This window comes from Oncorhynchus keta, chromosome 19, assembly GCF_023373465.1.
Source record: "Oncorhynchus keta strain PuntledgeMale-10-30-2019 chromosome 19, Oket_V2, whole genome shotgun sequence".
Taxonomy (NCBI): Eukaryota; Metazoa; Chordata; class Actinopteri; order Salmoniformes; family Salmonidae; genus Oncorhynchus; species Oncorhynchus keta.
Window position 1 is genome coordinate 45,704,182 of NC_068439.1, and position 24,157 is coordinate 45,728,338.

At 42.7% G+C, this 24,157-nt stretch overlaps 2 protein-coding genes across 2 annotated transcripts in view; one reads left to right on the plus strand and one right to left on the minus strand.

Moving 5' to 3' along the window:
* LOC118398372 (solute carrier family 22 member 16-like) overlaps positions 1–8,101 on the plus strand; it is a 54,438-nt gene extending 46,337 nt beyond the window's left edge. Inside the window, exons 6-8 of the mRNA XM_035793640.2 lie at positions 4,080–4,189; positions 4,294–4,393; positions 4,589–8,101. Coding sequence (XP_035649533.1) covers positions 4,080–4,189; positions 4,294–4,393; positions 4,589–4,756 — 378 coding nt within the window. The 3' untranslated portion in view covers positions 4,757–8,101. The remainder of the gene's footprint in view (positions 1–4,079; positions 4,190–4,293; positions 4,394–4,588) is intronic.
* Positions 8,102–11,445: 3,344 nt separating this feature from the next.
* The window catches only part of LOC118398373 (uronyl 2-sulfotransferase), a 143,029-nt gene continuing 130,317 nt past the window's right edge, over positions 11,446–24,157 (minus strand). The window contains exons 6-8 of the mRNA XM_035793643.2: positions 20,909–21,006; positions 20,537–20,694; positions 11,446–13,038 (exon numbers count right to left, since the gene is read on the minus strand). Coding sequence (XP_035649536.1) covers positions 12,746–13,038; positions 20,537–20,694; positions 20,909–21,006 — 549 coding nt within the window. The 3' untranslated portion in view covers positions 11,446–12,745. The remainder of the gene's footprint in view (positions 13,039–20,536; positions 20,695–20,908; positions 21,007–24,157) is intronic.

The following is a 24,157-nucleotide window of genomic DNA, read 5'->3' on the forward strand; positions in this document are numbered from 1 at the left end:
TGGAAAATTCCAGATAATGATGTCAAGGCTTTAGAAGCTTCTGAATAGCTAATTGACAGTTGAGTCAATTGGAGGTGGACCTGTGGATGTATTTCAAGACCTACCTTCAAACTCAGTACCTCTTTGCTTGACATCATGGGAAAATCAAAAGAAATCAAGACCTCTGAAAATAATTGTAGACCTCCACAAGTCTGGTTCATCGTTGGGAGCAATTTCCAAACGCCTGAAGGTACCACGTTCATCTGTACAAACAATAGTACGCAAGTATAAACACCATGGGACCACACAGCTGTCATACCGCTCAGGAAGGAGACGCGCTCTGTCTCCTAGAGATGAAGTACTTTGGTGCGAAAAGTGCAAATGAATCTCAAAACAACAGTATAGGACCTTGTGAAGATGCTGGAGGAAACTGGTACAAAAGTATCTCTATCCACAGTAAAATGAGTCCTGTTTTGACATAACCTGAAAGGCCACTCAGCAAGGAAGAAGCCACTGCTCCAAGACCGACATAAAAAAGTCAGACTACGGTTTGCAACTCCACATGGGGACAAAGATCGCACTTTTTGTCAAAGGAAATGTCTGGTCTGGTCTGATGAAACAAAAATAGAACTGTTTGACTATAATGACAATCATTATGCTTGGAGGAAAATGGGGGAGGCTTGTAAGCCGAAGAACAACATCCAGTCCGTGAAGCACAAGGCTGGCAGCATCATGTTGTGGGGCTGCTTTGCTGCAGGAGGGACTGGTGCACTTCACAAAATAGATGGCATCATGGAGGGAGGAAAATTATGTGGATATATTGAAGCAACATCTCAAGACATCGGGTCTTCCCTTTGGACAATGACCCCAAGCATACTTCCAAAGTTGTGGCAAAATGGCTTACGGACAACAAAGTCAAGGTATTAGAGTGGCCTGACCTCAATCCTATAGCATTTGTGGACTGAAAAAGCATATGCGAGCAAGGAGGCATACAAACCTTACTCAGTTACACCAGCTCTGCCAGGAGAAATGGGTCAAAATTCATCCATAACCTATTGTGGAAGGCTACCCAAAACGTTTGACCCAATTTAAAGGCAATGCTACTAAATACTAATCGAGTGTATGTAAACTTCTGACCCACTGGGAATGTGATGAAAGAAATAAAAGCTGGAATAAATCATTCTCTCTATTATTATTCTAACATCTCACATTATTAAAATAAAGTGGTGAGAAGATTGAGGACGTTGAGGATGTTGAGTCATGACCAACTATTCCAGTTAGGGTCTGATTCATAGTAGTGTCAGCTGTAAAACCTGTAGAGGTCTGTGTGGTGGTGCTCCCAATGGATGCTTGTGATGGAGTCAGTGGCTGAGAGTATTGGGAAGGCTCAGTTGTAGGTGATGAAGGGGATGATTCCATCGGGACTCTAAGACAGGGAATTTTTACTAGGATTAAATGTCAGGAATTGTGAAAAACTGAGTTTAAATGTATTTGGCTAAGGTGTATGTAAACTTCCGACTTCAACTGTATTTACAGTGGCCACAACCCACAATTCTGTCACAGTAAACCGTGCCTTATGCCTACGGAACCTGGGAATGCCTGTATTCTCCCACACAGAATGATCGGTGCTTAACATACAGTAACTGAGCTGAGTATCATTGTAGTGAATTTCCAGTAATGTCAGCAGGTGTGGATTTGGGTATCACTGCTTCACCCGGCCTTACCCTAGCCTTAACAATATCCTTGGACTTAACCCTAGCCCTAACTTTAACCCTTACCTGACCCATTCTACCTTCTTGCTTATCACAGACCCCATTGTCCCTCTCAAAAAAATCCCTTTCAGCACCCCATGTCCCTGTACCTTACCGCTCAAACTTTGAACTCTGAACTCTGCTCCCATAGCATATCCAATCAATTAGGTTTGATGGTCCTTCACCATGACAAAATAAAACGATATAATCCAATCCATCATTTGGTCACAACAATACTTTTTAAAGGAATGTTATCATTTTTGTAACGTTTCAAAATCATTTTTTTTGTCTCCTTACATTGATTTGTGGTACAAATGTCAAATATTTTAATATTCCCATTTTTGAAAGGGTCCAAAAAGTGTCTGGTTTGAGTGGTAAAGTGAAAGCAGCTGACTGTCGATGAAAGTCGAGGAGAGAAGTCGGGGGAGATTTATCTGTGACAGTCGGACACTAATGTGGTTTTAAAACAGCAAGGCTCAGTGTAACATGGCAGTATTGCCATTGTTTAGAAATATTTTTTTTCTATCTTGTCGAAAATAAACTAGCTCCAACTAGCCTAGCCTAGCTGACGCGCGATCCAAGGACTAAGAGAGGTTTGTGTTAGCTAGACTGATCTTCAACCTCCATATCACACACTCACAAACTTAAAATATATGTGTGCACATTTTACACTCAATTGTTGATAGGGAATGCCTCAAATATCACATTCATTTGTACATATCCACTGTATACATGAATTTCTGCAAAGTTGGTTCCTGTTTCAGTCACGTCTTTGGTCATGTTTGCGTGGGTCAAACAAAAACATCCTAATCATTGATTCACAATAGAGCCGCCCATAATACAGGTGATGGCTGCAGCATGAAGTCGGTGACCATCGACTTGACAAAAGTGGTCCACTCGAACGCACCCATTTAATTGACCTTAAACCAGACCCGGCCAACAAGGAGTCAGCTCCAAGTGATTTTATTTTCGGAAATCCCTTCTAAAGTATTCTCACGCATAATAGAGAGATATTATTGTATACCATCACAAATATCTGACTGAAACATAATTATTTCTAACCTTGCTTACTGTTTGGGCTCAGTCTACAAATTATTTGAAAACTATGTTCCCATCCCCCTGACCGACCGCTCAGGAAAAAAATTGGCCTGCAGCTGAATCTAGTTGATGATCCCTGCCCTATCGGCTACATGTGATAGAGTCCAATATGTTTTTGTGTGCTTGTGTGGGATTCTGCCTTAACAGGTTTGCTCTAGCAGTAGCCACTTGTTTTCCATCATCAGCAGGGCGGGATCTCCATATCTGTTGGTAATGGTCCATAGCAGCTGCAGGCCAGAGCTCCTAGCGAACAGAGAGAGAGAGGCCTTGTTACAGTATACTTTGCTGTGGATCTGTTGCAGCATGGCAACAGCCTGAATTATAGTCCCGCAGGTGCACTGGGTCAGATTGGTTGAGCTGGAGTGGAGTACCACTGCAACTGTCACGTCCTGACCTTAGTTCCTTTTTTATGTCTGTTTTGGTCAGGGGGTGAGTTGGGGTGGGCATTCTATGTTTTGTATTCTAGGTTTTGTATTTCTGTGTTTGGCCTGGTATGGTTCCCAATCAGAGGCAGCTGTCGATCGTTGTCTCTGATTGAGAACCATACTTAGGCAGCCTGTTTTCCCACTATGGGTTGTGGGTAGTTGTATTCTGTGTCTGTGTTTTACCATACAAAACTGTTTCGGTTTTCCTTTATTTCTCTTGTTCTTTTGTATTCTGTGTTTGTGTAAATACTGTGTAAATACATTATGGACACTTCCGACACTGCGCATTGGTCTGATATTTCATTTCAGAGGAAGAAAAAAATCATTACACACACACACTGTGTTGGGTGCTTGCTGTGGAGTGGGAGGCAACTTTGGCTGAGTAGGTCACATACCACACAGCTCCAATTACATGAGCAGATAGCTCAGCCAGGGAAGGATACCAGAGACAGAGAGAAGTGAGGAGGAGAAGGAGAGACAGAAAGAGTGGAAGGGGTGGTGCTGTACTTCTCTCCTTCACTGGGCTTAAAGCAAAGCAAACCTCAAAGTCAAACCGTTTTTTTCAATCACAGAGTTACTACTATATATCTCAGTTTAAAGATCAGACATTGTAGCTTATTTCCTCATGTTGAAATGGTGTGTTCCAGCAGAATAACTGATTGTTGACTGATGCTGTGATGTGATTGGCTGGGACCTGCGTAATCAGGCAACAGATGTTTGTTAGTGTTTAGAGTTGCACTGTTGTTGATTGCTCTCTCTCTCTTCTATTTATTTATCTTCAATTTATTTCTCTACTCTGTCCCACCCCTCTCCCTCTGTGCTGCAGGACATTGAGGTGTTAGTCATCATCCTCAGTATGACAGGGAAGTTTGCCATTGCCATAGCCTTTGGTCTCATCTACCTCTACACCTGTGAGCTCTACCCAACTATCATCAGGTACAGTACAAACTGACAGCTTTATGTATCCTACATGCTTCATGTATCCTAACAGATGCTATCAATTATAAAACTTGGTGTGTGTGTGTGTGTTCTCCCCTCAGGTCCCTGGCGGTGGGCAGTGGCAGTATGATGTGTCGTGTGGGCAGCATCGTGGCTCCTTTCTGTGTCTACCTAGCTGACATCTGGCAATACCTACCACAGGTAAATGACAGACAGACAGACAGACAGACAGACAGACAGACAGACAGACAGACAGACAGACAGACAGACAGACAGACAGACAGACAGACAGACAGTGTAGATAGAGCATGTATTGTGATTATGATGACACATTTTAGTTCTTCAACAAACACTTTTCTTTTACTCCTCTCTTTGCTTTCCTTTCCTCTCCCATAGCTGATTGTGGGGATCCTGGCGTTTATAATTGGTGTTCTGACCCTGTTGTTACCAGAGACCCTGGGTGAGCCCTTGACCAGCACCATGGAGGAGGCTGAGGCTCTAGGCAGGAAGAGTAGCCCTGATCAGGGAAAGAAAGACCCTGAGGAGGGGGTGGAGATGAACTAGATCCAGAGCAACCAGTTGGACGGCAAGCCCTGAGGGATACACCTCACCACCAACCAGAGAGAAGGAGGTGGCCAGGGATAGAGAGGGGGTAGGAAGTGGAGGAGAGAGAGAAGGAGAGAGACTACTGGAAGCGATGCCAAGAAACCAACAAAACAAACAACCGCAAAAACAAACAACATCGAATTTGGAACCTTAGTAGAACTTTTTGTAATAAAGTGTTTTTTTTTTTACATTTGTTCTGCAAAGTGGCCAATTTCAGAGCTGGTATGCTCTGGTTGAGCCAACCAACCGCAGCCAACCTCAGTTCCTTGGCTGCAGCTGTTCAGACAGAGACAGAGGGAAGTGAAGTGAAGGCCCTTTATTCAGTCTCACACATCTCAGTCTCCTGATGAGAGCCACATGAAACTGAGCCTCATGTTTGACATTCACGTCACATGTGCCTTCCAATCACAACCATTAATGAATGTGTGCGCGAGAGATTGAGAGTGAGAAAGAAAGAGTGTGCAGGTTCTATGAAGGAAGTGTATGTGCATGCATGTGTGCGTGCATGCCCGTGTGTGCGTGTGAAATTTGACGTTTGACTGAGACTGTGATCGTGCAGCTGATTTTGGATATGTGTTACTAACAATGCTGTTGTTATGTCATTTAAAGTGTACTTTGTTTATCTGAAGACCAGTCCACACACACACACACACACACACACACACACACACACACACACACACACACACACACACACACACACACACACACACACACACACACACACACACACACACACACACACACACACACACACACAGAAAAGTGCATAGTGTTTGTGTTTTCTATAAGTACTTTATACTGAATCTATCTCAGAGCATCCAACATAAGATCTCACTGTGATAATATACAGTGTATTTGGAAACTTTGGACGTTACAGCCTTATTCTAAAATGGATTAAATAAAATAAAAATCCATCAATCTACACACAATCCTCCATAATGACAAAGCAAAACAGGTTTTCAGATTTCTTGTTTGCAAAAAAAAGGAACCTTATTTACATATGTATTCAGACCCTTCGTTATGAGACTTGAAATTGAGCTCAGGTGCATCCTGTGGTAAATTCAATTGATTGGACATGATTTGGAAAGGCACACACCTGTATATATATGGTCCCACAGCCATGAGGTCAAAGGAATTGTCCGTAGAGCTCCAAGACAGAATTGTGTTGAGGCACAGATCTGGGGAAGGGTACCAAAAAATGTCTGCAGCATTGAAGGTTCTCAAGAACACAGTGGCCTCTTTCATTCTTAAATGGAAGAAGTTTGGAACTACCAAGACTCTTCCTAGAGCTGGCCGCCCGGCCAAACTGAGCAATCGGGAGGTGGTCAGGGAGGGAGGTGACCAAGAACCCAATGGTCAATCTGACAGAGCTCCAGACTTACTCTGTGGAGATGTGAGAACCTTCCAGAAGGACAACCATCTCTGCAGTAATCCACCAATCAGGCCTTTATGGTAGAGTGGCCAGATGCAAGCCACTCCTCAGTAAAAGGCACATGACAGCCCGCTTGGAGTTTGCAAAAATACACATAAAAAAGGACTCACAGACTATGAGAAACAGGATTCTCTGGTTTGATGAAACCAAGATTGAACTCTTTGGCCTGAATGCTAACCTTCACGTCTGGAGGAAACCTGGCACCATCCATACTGTGAAACATGGTGGTGGCAGTATAGTGCTGTGGGGCTGTTTTCAGCTGCAGGGACTGGGAGTCTAGTCAGGATTGAGTCAAAGATTAACAGAGCAAATTACAGAGACATCCTTGATGATACATCCGGCTCCAGAGCGCTCACTATCTCAGACTGGTGTGAAAGTGCACCTTCCAACAGGACAACCTGATTGAACATCTCTGGAGACCTGAAAGTAGCTGACGCTCACCATCCAACCTGACAGAGCTTGAGAGTATCTTCAGAGAGGAATGGGAGAAACTCCCCAAATACAGGTGTGCCAAGCTTGTAGCTTCATTCCCAAAAAGACTTGATGCTGTAATTGCTGCCAACAGTGCTTCAGCAAAGTACTGTGTAGAGGGTCTGAATACTTATGTAAATGTGAAATTGCAGTTTTTATTCGTAATACATTTGCAAACATTTCTAAAAAACTGCTTTTGCTTTGTCATTATGGGGTATTGTGTGTAGATAAGGGAAAATAACAATTTAATCCATTTTTAGAATAAGGCTGTAATGTAACAAAATGTGTAAATTGTCAAGGGGTCTGAGTACTTCCCAAATGCACTGTAGCTGTAGTGTTTTCTCTCTAGATCTCTGTGATGTTTTTCAAAAATCCATGTAATTTACGATGCCTTTGATAATACCCTTCACTTACTCTGTGTATACCAACTAGCTCTCACAGTCTCACATCAGAATTAGACTTTCATCCATGTTCTTCAAATGTCAAATTTTGAAGTTGTTCCAAACTTTACATTTCTAAGTGCTAAAGGTTAGGTTTAGTCATTAACTCCACATGTTTAAGGTTAGGGTTAAGTTCAGGCATTAACTCAGAAATCTTAAGGTTAGGTATTAACTCCTAATGGTTAAGGTAAGCGTTAAGGTTTGGGATAGGCTTAAAACAAAAATCTCAAGAACGACTTTCTATTGCTAGATTCAAACACGCAACCTTATGCACCAGAGGCAGATGTGTACTCCCAGCCACCATCTCCATCTGAAACCAACTTGAAGGTAACAGCGCTCACTGTTTCCCCTAGTGGACGGTTTCCATGTCATCGCCCGATGTTCTGACGTGTGCACATGCGCGCTTGCGCCTGTGTTTGTTTTTGCGTGTTCTGATGCGATGGACTACCTTAAAGAAGTGAGTGTGTGTGGGTGTGCATGAATATAAATGAAGTAAGCTACATTCTAGTCTCCCATCCAGAAATGGATCAAGTAGACTTCTTTCTCTGTGTTGGGAGCATAGTTGCTGGATGAAAAGATAGAAGAAAGACATTGCTGTATTTAAAAAAAGAATGGGTTTTGTTCATGTTTCTAAAAGTTCTGATTACTCTTTAAACCATGATGTTTCTGACCAAAGATGTGACGATGAACCCTATGATCTGCTTTGAAATCATTCTTAAACATAATCAGGCAATATACTATGTAAACGAACACAGCTCTGATATTTGGTTTCCTGACATTGGAAATCTATAAAACATCCTCATCAAAAAAAGCAACTGATGCAATTGTCATCTGTTTTTTTGTTTGTTTTAACAGTCTAACAATCATTGAATTGATTGTTAATGTATATTTTTGCACTGATAGGTTTCATGTTATTAATTTTTTCATTTGAAGGGAAAATAAAAAATGTCTAACAAATATTGTGGGCTTTCTCCTGGTTCATTCAGGTAGCTAGGGTTCTAGAGTTCTTAATGTCCTTGGGGTAGCAGGTAGCCTAGTTGTTAGAGCATTGGGCCAGTAACAGAAAGGTTGTTGGGTCAATACCCTGAGTTGACATGGTAAAAATAAGTCATTCTGCCCTTGAACAAGGCAGTTAACCCACTGTTCCCTGGTATGCTGTCATTGTAAATAAGAATTTGTTCTTAACTGACTTGCCTAGTTAAATCAAATGTGTTCATAAAGCCTTTATACTGTATTCTATGTAATCTCACAGCTCCAAAAGAGAAAGCTTCTCTTCCCGGCACAAAAACATTTCTCAAACGTACACACTCACATTTGCAACTGTTGGACTAATGATTACACCCTACATCAGCTATATGCAGGCAAGCAGTGTTGAATGTGTCACTGTCTGTCACCTTGATTACGCTAATTTATCTTGGCTAGGTTGTAGCAACCTCATGAAAGGTATAGGGAAAGGTGGTAATCCAATATGCTGTAATAGAAATGAGGCCTTACTCATTTAAAAAATCGACATCGAGCGCCACTGGTGTGAGCCAGCTCATGCCTTTAATTTTTTATTATGTGTGTGGAGGACAGTGTGTATACAGAGTTACTGTGTGTGTGGAGTGAGCCCAGGGCAAGTCCATCGACACACACAGCTTTCCATTCGCTGCTGGAGAGGGGAGGAGGAGGGGGTCTTCACTGCCAGCTCCATCTTCTACACCACAGCCACAAACACACTACCTCAAACACAATAGTCATCTGTCATCTGTGTTCATCTGGATTGCTAAAGTATTAGCATCTGGAGTATCTGTGGTGTATGTGTCTCTACCAGACACACTGACTGATACAGACTTCACTTGTACACACACATTTTATGCTATCAGTGGTAAGCTTTGTAGTGGTGATCTATACAGAGCCTGATCACCATTAGACCCTATGCAGTGAGGCTTGTGACAGAGCGAAGGGTAATGAAAAGAGGGTGGGATAGAAAGAGAAGGAAACCAGCGCTTGCAGGCCAAGGACTCTGAGAAGGAGAAATTAACTGGTGCATGGGCCCTAGTGGAAGAAAGCGAGAGGGAGAGGAGTGTGTGTGTGTGAGGAGCAGCTCACACTCCTCTCCCTCTCGCTTTCTTCCACCAGCTCATTTCTCTATGTAACAGAAATAGCAGCAACATAAATACTTAAGTCAGGCTCATTTGATCTACGGCATACTGACCTTATGGGTGTCCTACGAAGCAGGTTTGAGGAATTAGCAAAGCCACTTTGGTCTACTCGGGATAACCGGTCATACGAAAGCTGACCCTTTAGCCTGGTAAATTTCTATGGCAAAGAATCCTTCAGAATGAACCTGCTCAGGGGCAGGCTAACTCCACTTACCCTGAATTAAATGACTGAGCAACGAGTTGAGGACCAATGAAATCAGATTCCCTCCCTCTTGCAAAGATTTTATCATCATCCCCTTAATTTGAGGAAGATATGACTGATTAAATATTTGGTTAATCAAACACTTTTTTGTTGTTGTTAGAAAAAACAGTAATGTTAAAATATATCACATTACACTTACAGAATGCATTTTAAACTTCAAGCAATGTAAAACTTTTCTATGATCAATAGGAATGGGAAAACAGGTATTTGTGCATTGATAAGCACACCAAAGTGGCATTAACATGTAAAGACAACACTTCTAAAATCCTATTTCACAACATAGCCCGTTGAATATGCAAGATAACTATTATTTCATTTTGATTTTGGCACAAAATCATAGATTGATGTTTCAGGATTGTCTCAATGAAGAGTTCGGCGTTCGACTAGCCATGTGTGACATGCACGCGCAGTTATACGCCTGCTAGAGTTAGTGGCAGGTGGACGAGCAATATCCACCATCATAGTACAGATGAAGCCGTATAGGAATGTGAAGCTAACTGAAGCTGACTAGCTTTAGAAAACCCTAAGTAGATCAAGCACGCTTCGTAGGATACCCCTCTTAGACTAGCATACTGACACAAGCATGCACAGACGCACCCACACACACCCATGAACAAACGCAGGCACGCACAAACCCATGGTGACATGTACACATATCCCAGTAACAGGAATAGTTTGGTCCCATTATGCAGTGTCTGGCAGGCAGTGTGGATGTGCAGAGAGCCTCACTAAGTCATTATTCCAAGAAAACTAGAACAAACTAGGATACCTGTCAATTACATTGGTATTTTAGGTAGTGGCACTGGCACTGATCCCAAAACAATCTCATGTCCTTGACCTCCATATTCCCGCCAAATGTGACCACTGTTCTGTGGAAATAAAGGGCCCATAAATAAGAAGGCGACACACATTAAAACCCATATTCACTATATTTTTCATATGGACATTGTTTGTGAAGTTTTGATATAGTGGACTAGCTACTTCATGTTAATTTTCCATATAGACAATGTCTTCAGAGTTCACCAGAGCTGACCTAGAGTTGAAGTCTTGGTTGACCTGTCAGTCAAGCTGAACTGGAGATGCCGCCATCTGTTGGTCAATGTGGGAGCTACAATCAAATACATAGAAGCGAGCTGATTTCTCTGTGGGCCAACTCCCTAAATGGCTCAACAGCTGTAGACAGTCTGTAGACCCCAACAACCCCTCCACATTCCCTCTCATCTCCTGGTCTTCTTCTCAACACACCAATTCCTTCATCCCTTCAACCCCCCACAAACCCTATATCCATGTCTCTAATTCTCCCCTGAAGTTGGGATCAGCATTGGCTAATCTTACTTCTGTGATTGTAATGCAAACGCCCCCTCATCACACCATGTCCAGCCAATCTCATCCACAGTCCATATTAGCTGTTCTCAGGGCACCCAAGAGATTCACAGGGACGTCTGATGGAGGAGTAAGCTTCCGACTCCAAAATAGCAACAATGGCAGTTATCAGTTAGTGTCAATGGAAACTGGCAGTGTTCTGGTTGAGTCATCTTTTTCTGTGGTAACCAACCAGCTGTTTGGGTCTTGGTTGTCCTTCTTCGGGGTCTCTGGGGTGTTGAAGACTGGGCCTTTACTCTCAGGAAGGAGGGCTGGTGGGCAGGGGGTCGGGAGACCGACTTGAGGCCAATTTTATTCTTAATAAAGTGGAACTGGAACAGCACTTACACCGGAATAACCCAGTACTTCAGGTTCATCACGTTGTTAGCACATAACAGAGGCTGCATTTCTTTCATGGATCCAGAGATAGGTTGGTAAATGTACATTAAATGTATCCTCTCGAATTGGAAAACAATAGGCTAGCACTCCTTTGTATAATTAAGAATGAGAGGGAAAGCACAGACAACTGCAATTGTTAGGTTTTTATTTTGAAAACTCTGAGGATATTGAAATTCATGGATTCCATTCATTGTAAAACAGTTTAGACATTTCTTTAAGCTGATCATATTTTATGTTGGACCTTTGACTCATCTTTAGATAGTATGAATAAGTAGATAGTTATAAGAATCCTAAAAGTACAAATTATTTCAACTTTGTAAGAAACCTTTTTTTTCCTGAGAATCTTTTCTGGAATGCAAATGAATACATAATAATAATAATAATAATAATAAATTAAACGGTCAATAACAAAATCCACACGGAAGACAATGACAATGACTACATAGGCCCTACCACAATCTGTATATTAGATTGGCATGTTGTACGGCATAGTGTAGGTACTAATGCTAGGTAATCGCTTGTTGTTGTGGCCATTTATTCTCTGGATGTTGAGTTACCTAAAATGACCAAAGTGTAACACCATGGCTGCACTATGAAATACTGTAGAACTGAGAGTCAGGAGAGAGTTTGGAAACAGAGAAAACAAAGTAGACATCTGAAGTTGACATCAAAATAAGATTAAGTGCACTAAGTTAAGACTTAACAAATGGTAATATCGTTTGGTGAGTTCAGGTAAAGCTTTGGATTAAAATGTTTCAGCTCTATCTTTTTAATTACATATTTTTATTTGAGTGTTTATTGTTGTTGTAAGATGTCAAACATTAATGCTCTGTCTTATGGAAACATCGACAATTGAGGACAAACATACATTTTCACCAATGAACATATTATTTCCTCAATATTTCCCTAGTTATGTCCCAAAATGTTTCAACCCATCTTCATATATTGTCAGTTGGATAAATGTCTAATCCAATCATAGGCACACGTTTGGAATTCTCTGAATTCATAGTTTGGTGCTCTTCTTGCCATTTGACCGTCTTATATCATTTCAACGTCTGTTACGCAAAGTAAACCGATTCTGTTATCCATAGACACTGTCACATTTGAGCTAAACCAAGTCAAATCAAACCTTAAAACAACCAAAGTTATATTTTTAAAGATTCCATTAATCTTCAATCTTCAATCCGTCAATCTTTAAATATGGCAGTTAGTCCATCCATCCATCCGCCCACTCCCAAGGTCCTCAGCCATGAGCAGAGAGTCCGAGCCAAACGGAAAATGGAGCCCGTAAAAACACGGGCATCAGGATCCACACACCCCCAACCAATCGTCCTCCTGGGAATGCTGACAGACAGGGCGTATTCCCGCCCCCTTCTCATATGCCACCTCCAGCCAACCAGCTGCTGGTAAAGTCTTCAGTCGCCATGGGACCTGTCAGGGCTGGACGAACCAGCTGTTGGCGTCCTCGAGGTCGGTCTCCAACTCCTCATCTTTGTCAAGGGGCTCTGGGGTTCGGACGGCCAGCTCTCTTAGGAAGGAGGCCTGGTGGGCAGTGGGTCGGGAGACCGACTTGAGGCCAATCTTCTTCTTCATCAGGTGGAATTGCTCTCGGATGAAGTTGTAGAAGTCGTACTCGTAGCGCATACGGTGGTATAACACCTGAAGAGCTTCCAGAGTGGGTGTGTGTTTACGCACCGTGCCAGTCATGTTCCCCATCTTCATGTAGTCTGCAGGAAGGGGAGGAGACAAAGAAACATACCAGGAAGTTACTGTTGTATGGTTAAAATGTGAAGAGGAGACATATTGTCAGCCATAAAAGTGAAGATTTTTTTTTGTGTGGCAAGATCAGCTTTAATATTGTGTATAGATTGTAGCTTCTATCAATGTAATTGTCTGCATCACTTCCAATCCCCCATGTATTTTTTGGGTAAAAATATATTTATATGCTGGGTGGTTCGAGCCCAGAATGCTGATTGGCTGACAGCTGTGTTATATCCCGAGTGGTGCAGCGGTCTAAGGCACTGCATCTCAGTGCAAGAGCTGTCACTACAGTCCCTGGTTCAAATCCAGGCTGTATCGCATCCAACCATGATTGGGAGTCCCATAGGGCGGCACACAATTGGCCCAGAACCGTCCGGGTTTGGCCAGTGTAGGCCATCATTGTAAATAAGAATTTGGTCTTAACTGACTTGCCTTGTTAAATACAGGTTCAATAAATGTAATAAATATCAGACTGTATACCATTAGTATGACAAAATATTTTTACTGCTCTAATTATGTTGGTAACCCATTTATAATAGAAATAAGGCAATTTGGGGGGTTTGTGTTATATGGCCAATATACCACGTCTAAGAGCTGTGTCATACATAAGAACAGCCCTTAGCCGTGGTGCATTGGCCATATACCACACCTCCTTATTGCTTAAATATAAATATATAAATACACACACACACACACACACACACACACACGCACGCACGCACGCACGCACGCACACACGCACACACACACACACACACACACACAGTGGTTGCGAAATAATTCATCCCCTGGACATTTTTCCTATTTTATTGCCCTACAACCTGGAATTAAACATTTTGGGGGTTTGTATCATTTGATTTGCAGAACATGCCTACCACTTTGAAGATGCAAAATATTTTTTATTATGAAACAAACAAGAAATAAGACAAATTAAATTCTGAAAACTTGAGCGTTCATAACCCCCCTCCCCTACAATACTTTGTAGAGCCACCTTTTGCAGCAATTACAGCTACAAGTCTCTTGAGGTATGTCTATATAAGCTTGGCACATCTAGCCACTGGGAGTTTTGCCCATTTTACAATGCAAAACTGCTCCAGCTTCTTCAAGTTGGATGGGTTCCGCTGGTGTACAGCAATCTTTAAGTCATACCACAGATTCTCAATTGGATTGAGGTCTGGGCTTTGAATAGGCCATTCCAAGACATTTAAATGTTTCCCCTTAAACCACTCAAGTGTTGCTTTAGCAGTATGCTTAGGGTCATTGTCATGCTGGAAGGTGAACCTCCGTCCCAGTCTCAAATCTCTTGAAGACAAACACAATTGGAAAAACACCAAGGGGGATAAATAGTTCTGCAAGGCACTGTGTGTGTATATTATATGTTAGACACACACATCTTTTAAAAATATATATTTAATTGTATTATTTCCTGCAAACCCTACCACCCCTCACCTAATTGGAGTAAACGAATAAACAACACTTACAGTCAAAAGTTTGGACACACCTACTCACTGCAGGATTTGTCTTTATTTGTACTATTTTCTGCATTGTAGAATAATAGTGAAGACATCAAAACTATAAAATAACATATATGGAATCACGTAGTAATCAAAAAAGGGTTAAAAAAATTCTTCAAGATTCTTCAAAGTAGCCACACTTTGCCTTGATGACAGCAATCGATATGCTGATAAAATTTAGGGAGTCTTGTTTTCAGATTAGCCTTGTTAAAATCCCCAGCAACAATGAATGCAGCCGCAGCCTCCGGATAAATGGTTTCCAGTTTGCAAAGAGTTAAATAAAGTTCGTTCAGAGCTATCGATGTGTCTGCTTGGGGGGATATATACGGCTGTGATTATAATCGAAGAGAATTCTCTTGGTAGGTAATGCGGTCTACATTTGATTGTGAGGAATTCTAAATCAGGTGAACAGAAGGATTTGAGTTCCTGTATGTTTCTTACATCACACCATGTCTCGTTAGCCATAAGGCATACGCCCCGCCCCTCTTCTTCTGTCGGCGCGATGCGTGGAGAAACACGTTGGCTGCACCGCATCGGATAGCGTCTCTCCAGTGAGCCATGTTTCCGTGAAGCAAAGAACATTACAGTCTCTGATGTTCCTCTGGAATGCTACCCTTGCTCGGATTTCATCAACCTTGTTGTCAAGAGACTGGACATTGGCAAGAAGAATGCTAGGGAGTGGTGCACGGTGTGCCCGTCTCCGGAGTCTGACCAGGAGACCACCTCGTTTCCCTCTTTTTCGGAGTCGTTTTTTGGGGTCGCAGCATTGGATCCATTCCGCTGTCCTGTTTGAAAGGCAGAACACAGGATCCGCGTCGCGAAAAACATATTCTTGGTCGTACTGATGGTGAGTTGACGCTGATCTTATGTTCAGTAGTTCTTCTCGACTGTATGTAATGAAACCTAAGATGACCTGGGGTACTAATGTAAGAAATAACACGTAAAAAAACAAAAAACTGCATAGTTTCCTAGGAACGCGAAGCGAGGCGGCCATTTCTGTCGGCGCCGGAAGTACATTTGATCAGCATATCGATTGCGCAACCAGGGGTGGAAAAACCTTGGATCATTGTTACTCTAACTTCCGCGACGCATATAAGGCCCTGCCCCGCCCCCCGTTTGGAAAAGCTGACCACGACTCCATTTTGTTGATCCCTGCCTACAGACAGAAACTAAAACAAGAGGCTCCCACGCTGAGGTCTGTCCAACGCTGGTCTGACCAAGCTGACTCCACACTCCAAGACTGCTTCCATCACGTATTATATTATTATATTATTATTATTATATTATTATTATATATATTACGTGGACTGGGACATGTTTGGTATTGCGTCAGTTAACAATATTGATGAATACGCTGATTCGGTGTGCGAGTTCATTAGAACGTGCGTTGAAGAGGTCGTTCCCATAGCAACGACTAAAACATTCCCTAACCAGAAACCGTGGATTGATGGCAGCATTCGCGTGAAACTGAAAGCGCGAACCACTGCTTTTAATCAGGGCAAGGTGTCAGGTAACATGACCGAATACAAACAGTGCAGCTATTCCCTCCGCAAGGCTATCAAACAAGCTAAGCGTCAGTACAGAGACAAAGTAGAATCTCAATTCAACGGCTCAGACACAAGAGGCATGTGGCAGGGTCTACAGTCAATCACGGACTACAGGAAGAAATCCAGCCCCGTCACGGACCAGGATGTCTTGCTCCCAGGCAGACTAAATAACTTTTTGCCCGCTTCGAGGACAATACAGTGCCACTGACACGGCCTGCAACTAAAACATGCGGACTCTCCTTCACTGCAGCCGAGGTGAGTAAACATTTAAACGTGTTAACCCTCGCAAGGCTGCAGGCCCAGACGGCATCCCCAGCCGCGCCTCAGAGCATGCGCAGACCAGGGTGGTGTGTTTACGGACATATTCAATCAATCCCTATCCCAGTCTGCTGTTCCCACATGCTTCAAGAGGGCCACCATTGTTCCTGTTCCCATGAAAGCTAAGGTAACTGAGCTAAACAACTACCGCCCGTAGCACTCACTTCCGTCATCATGAAGTGCTTTGAGAGACTAGTCAAGGACCATATCACCTCCACCCTACCTGACACCCTAGAACCACTCCAATTTGCTTACCGCCCAAATAGTTCCACAGACGATGCAATCTCAACCACACTGCACACTGCCCTAACCCATCTGGACAGGAGGAATACCTATGTGAGAATGCTGTTCATCGACTACAGCTCGGCATTCAACACCATAGTACCCTCCAAGCTCGTCATCAAGCTCGAGACCCTGGGTCTCGACCCCGCCCTGTGCAACTGGGTACTGGACTTCCTGACGGGCCGTCCCCAGGTGGTGAGGGTAGGCAACAACATCTCCTCCCCGCTGATCCTCAACACTGGGGCCCCACAAGGGTGCGTTCTGAGCCCTCTCCTGTTCACCCACGACTGCGTGGCCACGCACGCCTCCAACTCAATCATCAAGTTTGCGGACGACACAACAGTGGTAGGCTTGATTACCAACAACGACGAGACGGCCTACAGGGAGGAGGTGAGGGCCCTCAGAGTGTGGTGTCAGGAAAATAACCTCACACTCAACGTCAACAAAACTAAGGAGATGATTGTGGGCTTCAGGAAACAGCAGAGGGAACACCTCCCTATCCACATTAGTGGAGAGGATAGCAAGTTTTAAGTTCCTCGGCATACACATCACAGACAAACTGAATTGGTCCACTCACACAGACAGCATCGTGAAGAAGGCGCAGCAGCGCCTCTTCAACCTCAGGAGACTGAAGAAATTTGGCTTGTCACCAAAAGCACTCACAAACTTCTACAGATGCACAATCGAGAGCATCCTGGCGGGCTGTATCACCGCCTGGTACGGCAACTGCTCCGCCCTCAACCGTAAGGCTCTCCAGAGGGTAGTGAGGTCTGCACAACGCATCACCGGGGGCAAACTACCTGCCCTCCAGGACACCTACACCTTTTAGCCAGGCAAATACTGACCGTCTTTTCTTATTATCTGCTAAGCCATTACAATTATAACTGACTATACTTATTTCACCATTTACCATAATGAAATACCATTTCTAACTCTATTTATCACAATATATGTTTGTACAGTGCCTTGCGAAAGTATTTGGCCCCCTTGAACTTTGCGACCTTTTGCCACATTTCAGGCTTCAAACATAAAGATATAAAACCATATTTTTTTGTGAAGAATCAACAACAAGTGGGACAAAATCATGAAGTGGAACAACATTTATTGGATATTCCAAACTTTTTTAACAAATCAAAAACTGAAAAATTGGGTGTGCAAAATTATTCAGCCCCTTTACTTTCAGTGCAGAAGTTCAGTGAGGATCTCTGAATGATCCAATGTTGACCTAAATGACTAATGATGATAAATACAATCCACCTGTGTGGAATCAAGTCTCCGTATAAATGCACCTGCACTGTGATAGTCTCAGAGGTCCGTTAAAAGCGCAGAGAGCATCATGAAGAACAAGGAACACACCAGGCAGGTCCGAGATACTGTTGTGAAGAAGTTTAAAACCGGAGGATACAAAAACATTTCCCAAGCTTTAAACATCCCAAGGAGCACTGTGCAAGCGATAATATTGAAATGGAAGGCGTATCAGACCACTGCAAATCTACCAAGACCTGGCCGTCCCTCTAAACTTTCAGCACATACAAGGAGAAGACTGATCAGAGATGCAGCCAAGAGGCCCATGATCACTCTGGATGAACTGCAGAGATCTACAGCTGAGTTGGGAGTCTCTGTCCATAGGACAACAATCAGTCGTATATTGCACAGATCTGGCCTTTATGGAAGAGTGGCAAGAAGAAAGCCATTTCTTAAAGATATCCATAAAAAGTGTTGTTTAAAGTTTGCCACAAGCTACCTGGGAGACACACCAAACATGTGGAAGAAGGTGCTCTGGTCAGATGAAACCAAAATGTAACTTTTGGCAACAATGCAAAACGTTATGTTTGGCGTAAAAGCAACACAGCGCATCACCCAGAACACACCATCCCCACTGTCAAACATAGTGGTGGCAGCATCATGGTTTGGGCCTGCTTTTCTTCAGCAGGGACAGGGAAGATGGTTAAAATTGATGGGAAGATGGATGGAGCCAAATACAGGACCATTCTGGAAGAAAACCTGATGGAGTCTGCAAAAGACCTGAGACTGGGACGGAGATTTGTCTTCCAACAAGACAATGATCCAAAACATAAAGCAAAATCTACAATGGAATGGTTCAAAAATAAACATATCCAGGTGTTAGAATGGCCAAGTCAAAGTCCAGACCTGAATCCAATCGAGAATCTGTGGAAAGAACTGAAAACTCCTGTTCACAAATGCTCTCCATCCAACCTCACTGAGCTCGAGCTGTTTTGCAAGGAGGAATGGGAAAAAAATTTCAGTCTCTCGATGTGCAAAACTGATAGAGACATACCCCAAGCGACTTACAGCTGTAATCGCAGCAAAAGGTGGCGCTACAAAGTATTAACTTAAGGGGGCTGAATAATTTTGCACGCCCAATTTTTCAGTTTTTGATTTGTTTAAAAAGTTTGAAATATCCAATAAATGTCATTCTACTTCATGATTGTGTCCCACTTGTTGTTGATTCTTCACAAAAAATACAGTTTTATATCTTTTTGTTTGAAGCCTGAAATGTGGCAAAAGGTCGCAAAGTTCAAGGGGGCCGAATACTTTCGCAAGGCACTGTATATGTTTGATTCAGTGCCCATGTAGCTATACCTTGATATTTGCATCGCCTCTAAGTAAATTGCTCCTCCAATTGTACCCTACTATTCCACCCGCTAAAATCCCTCCCCATCCCAAGTTGGGTTGTCATCCCAGTGACTGGCAGACCACCCCGTCCCCCGAGAGACCGGGACCCATCTAGCCAAAAGCATTTCCATCTCCCTCATCTCAATTTGTATGAGATATAGCAATTCATATATATAAATAATTAATTTGCATTTTATTGCATGACATAAGTATTTGATCACTAAGAATTCCGGCTCTCACAGACCTGTTAGTTTTTCTTTAAGAAGCCCTCCTGTTCTCCACTCATTACCTGTATTAACTGCACCTGTTTGAACGTGTTACCTGTATAAAAGACACCTGTCTACACACTCAATCAAACAGACTCCAACCTCTCCACAATGTCCAAGACCAGAGAGATGTTTAAGGACATCAGGGGTACAATTGTAGACCTGCAAAAGGCTGGGATGGGCTACAGGACAATAGGCAAGCAGTTTGGTGAGACGGCAACAACTGTTAGCACAATTATTAGAAAATTAATCTTGAGAGGGCGGTGCTGCTTTAGTAGGTCTCTGACCACATTCATCTTCTGATTTTGCTGCATATAGGCTACTTCCAGTAGGCCCACAAAACAAATAAGGACTTCTCCTTAGTGTATGGGTCTCTCAGGTGGGTGTCTGGGGTATAGAGTTGGGGACTGTTCCATCATGATAGGACAGTAAATAAATAAATATGAATAATTTACTTTAAAATGTATATCCCATATCTGCACAAAATGGAAAGCTCTCTCTCTCACAACCCCTGCTCACAAACACACATGGGCTCTGGGATTTGCAACCTCTATCCTTTTTCACTCACACTTTTCCAAACACAAAAACACACACACACCCCAACTTTCATCACAACACAGTCACACATACTGCGCCTTCTATGTCCCTGTGTTTGATCTTCTGTGTTTTATCAACCGTGTTGATTGAGTAGTTTTCTGTTCCAGTTCTTTATATTTGAAGATGTAGTATTTAGCTAATTATCCTTTCTTCTAATGCTGTCTTACTGTAGACTGTTTTTGGAGGTATGAAAATAAACTTCTGACAAATGTTCATTTTGGAGTTAACTATTATTTTAAATGTGAATCATTTAAACGCAGTGTAACGTGGTGTTTACAGGCCAGGGTGTGCTTGCGTGTGTACCTGGGCTCTTGTAAATGTTGAGTACGTCAGTAAAGTAGTGAGGCAACAGTCTCTCGAGAAGGAGCAGGACATCTTCCAGCTCCTCTAGGATCCCCACGATAAGAAAGTTTTCTAGAACGTTCTGTTTGGCCCTTTCCAGAGCCCATACTCCCGGCTCTCTGAAACACACAGAACAACAGACACAGTCAGAAGAAAATATCTGTCAACCCAAAGGAAAGTATAACCAATGATAATTCTAATACCACTAATAATGTACTAAACATTACCAGTCGCAAAAATATGAATACCAGCCAGGACAATGTGTGACTATTATAACATTTCTTTACTCCAAATTTGGAGCCTGATTCTATGATGCAATACAGATCTTCTTACCTGCACTGTGGGTGCTGTCCACAGAAATAAGGGATGATGTAGAAGAGTCTGGGGTTGGAACATTCTGGGTAATTCTCCAGGATGCAGACATTGATGTCCTGGACAGGAGGGAGACAGAAGAGACAGCCAATCAGAAACACAATCAGAAAATCAGACAATCATTGTCAGCTTTACTGTAATACTACATTACTCTCACTAGGGGGAACCCTTCACCAAGTATTTTTCTCTCTTTGGAACTCGTACTGCTTTTCTCCTGGTTATCATTGGTAAAGACACTCTGGCCCCAAACCACTTTCTAACAGCCTAAAAATAAGACATGCAGCTTCATATCCACAAGGTTACAATTCAGATATTAGGTAATCTGGGAGTGTAGGTTATCTCAAGAGTAAAATGTAGTTAGAGGTTGATACTATTATTATATGTCCAGAATGATGACAGTTAACTGACTAGTAATGCAGACCAATCAAACAGAAACGATGGCAACCTTTGGTCTCTTCAGCTAGCCACATTATGTTGGCCCTGCTACTAACATCCCAATTCAATTCCACCATCCTCTCTCCCTCATGTCAAATAACCCATCGCCTCAGTGAAAAAAATAGGAGCCACTGGAGTGTAGCAGTGAAACACTAAACCACTTCTCTGTTTAACCAGTGGACTGAACGAGGGAGGCCCACTGAGACCAAATTTTAAAAAGAAAGAGAAAGATTAAAAACACATTTCTGCTACAAACACAAGAGTTAAACCCATGTCACACACACACACACACACACACACACACACACACACACACACACACACACACACACACACACACACACACACACACACACACACACACACACACACACACACACACACACACACACACACACACACTTCAAAAATGTTTCTCAGTTGAAACAGGTACCAGTCTATACAGGTTAAAGGGTGTTGATAATTTTAAAAAGCAGGTCAGAAACATTGAGTGTTCTGTTGGTTTATTTCACTGTGGCCTACATGCTGATGATAGGTGAGAATGTCCTCCGCTTTTTTTGGAAAACTGCAATTTGTCAAGTTAACAGCGGGAGCCTAGGCGCCTCACCACAGAGGGTAAGCTAAGCCAGAAACACCCAGAGAGAGAGAGAGAATGAGAACCAGAGGCCCAGGCCTTGTGTTCTCAGGGCCCAGAACGGGCGGGGGGTTGCAGGAAGTAATGGGTTAAACACTACAACATCTCACCCAGCTCTGGTCCTGTGTGGGGTTCTGTGGTTTTAATGATACTGGGACACCTGGTGTACAGTCAGGTCAAAACCCAAGACACAGACCTTGCAGGAAACATGACATATCAGCTTAATTAATCATTCATTAGCTTTGAGTGGACACCTGTATTCACACAGGGACAGACTGGGGCCAAGCCACGATGATGTAACATTAACGAAAGCGCTATAAAACCTAGATATACTGGGGCTTTGGGACCAGACCAAGCTTGTTCTTGTGCTCACCCCCCCCCCTTCAATTTCTCAAACTCTCTATTCCTCCCACCAAAAAAACATAATAACATAATCTTAAACCTGCAAACCCTGCAGTCAACGCAATATGAGAGAAAGGGTCACCCGTCTATTTCTGTCTTTGTCGATGATAGTTTTAGAGTATTTAATTTCTTCAGTAGCCCACCAGTGGGCCATAAGCCTCTCTGACTGACTGACCTGTTAACACAGGAAGCAATATTCTCAGGATTTCTATGGAACGCCATTTGGGTCTTTGCGTGTCGAAAAAAGATACATGTCAAATAACACTATTTGACGTGTCGAATAAGCTTGTTGACCAATCAGGACCTGCATATGACTGCATGTCACATATTTTAATGCGTTCATGCATTTTTTTACGTAGCTATTACACATTGATTACACTATCACTCGTATTGCATATGTCACAACGGTTCATCGATACGTATGCTATGATGCTGGTAAAGTTGTCTCGCGCATCTACAGTCCTGGTCATTAAAAAAAAGCCCATGGATGCAAACAATGTTCTTCCCCAAAAACATAGCAAAACAACATCATCTAGGAGTCATCTAAAATAACCACATTCCATAGTATCTATGTCGTGAAGCTAATAGCAGTGAAACTGACCAGTCTGCGAAAGCCAACATCACCCACAACAGAGAACGGTTGATTGTCAAGGTCAATGAACTCCATTATCTTGGCGTTAATGGATTTCACCTGAGTTGTCTCGCTGAAATGTTCTTACTCTTTCAAATGACTGCTTGACTTGTTGACTGCTTGATCCACGCAAAATGTTGCGCTACACATGCATCACAGCATTCCTAACCTTGCCCACAATGTCTGCTGTGATGCATGTGTAGCGCAACATTTTGCGTGGCGTCATTACGTCACGTTATATAGGTACACTTCAACTGTGAGAGACAGAATCTAAAACAAAAATCCAGAAAATCACATTGTATGATTTTTAAGTAATTCATTTGCATTTTATTGCATGACATAAGTATTTGATCACCTACCAACCAGTAAGAATTCCGGCTCTCACAGACCTGTTCGTTTATCTTTAAGAAGCCCTCCTGTTCTCCACTCATTACCTGTATTAACTGCGCCTGTTTGAACTCGTTACCTGTATAAAAGACACCTGTCCACACACTCAATCAAACAGACTCCAACCTCTCCACAATGGCTAAGACCAGAAGGCTGTGTAAGGACATCAGGGATAAAATTGTAGACCTGTGCAAGGATGGGATGGGCTACAGGACAATAGGCAAGCAGCTTTTTGTTTTAGATTCCGTCTCTCACAGTTGAAGTGTACCTATTATAAATGACAGACATTTACATGCTTTGTAAGTAGGAAAACCTGCAAAATCGTCAGTGTATCAAATACTTGTTCTCCCCACTGTACATGTTCACTGACAACAGCCAGCAGAACAACTGGAAGAGGCTTCAAATGAATGACAAGAACTGAAGAGAACCCAGAACACTGGCAGAACACACAAGCATCGTGTTACTGTCAAGAGACCCTTTGGCTAAGGCCGCTGTCTGTCTCTCTCAGGATAAAGGCATAGATGTGATCTATTCATTATCTGACTCTACTGTTTCTATGAAATGTTAATGTTTGTGCTATTCTTAACTAATGCAAGTGGCTGACAGTACAAATGCAAGTGGCTGACAGTACAAATCCTCACTATCAGAAGCTGCAATTTGGCAGTATGCCCAGATCTTGTTTTGAAAATGAAATAAAGATATCTCAGTTTCAAGGTCTCAG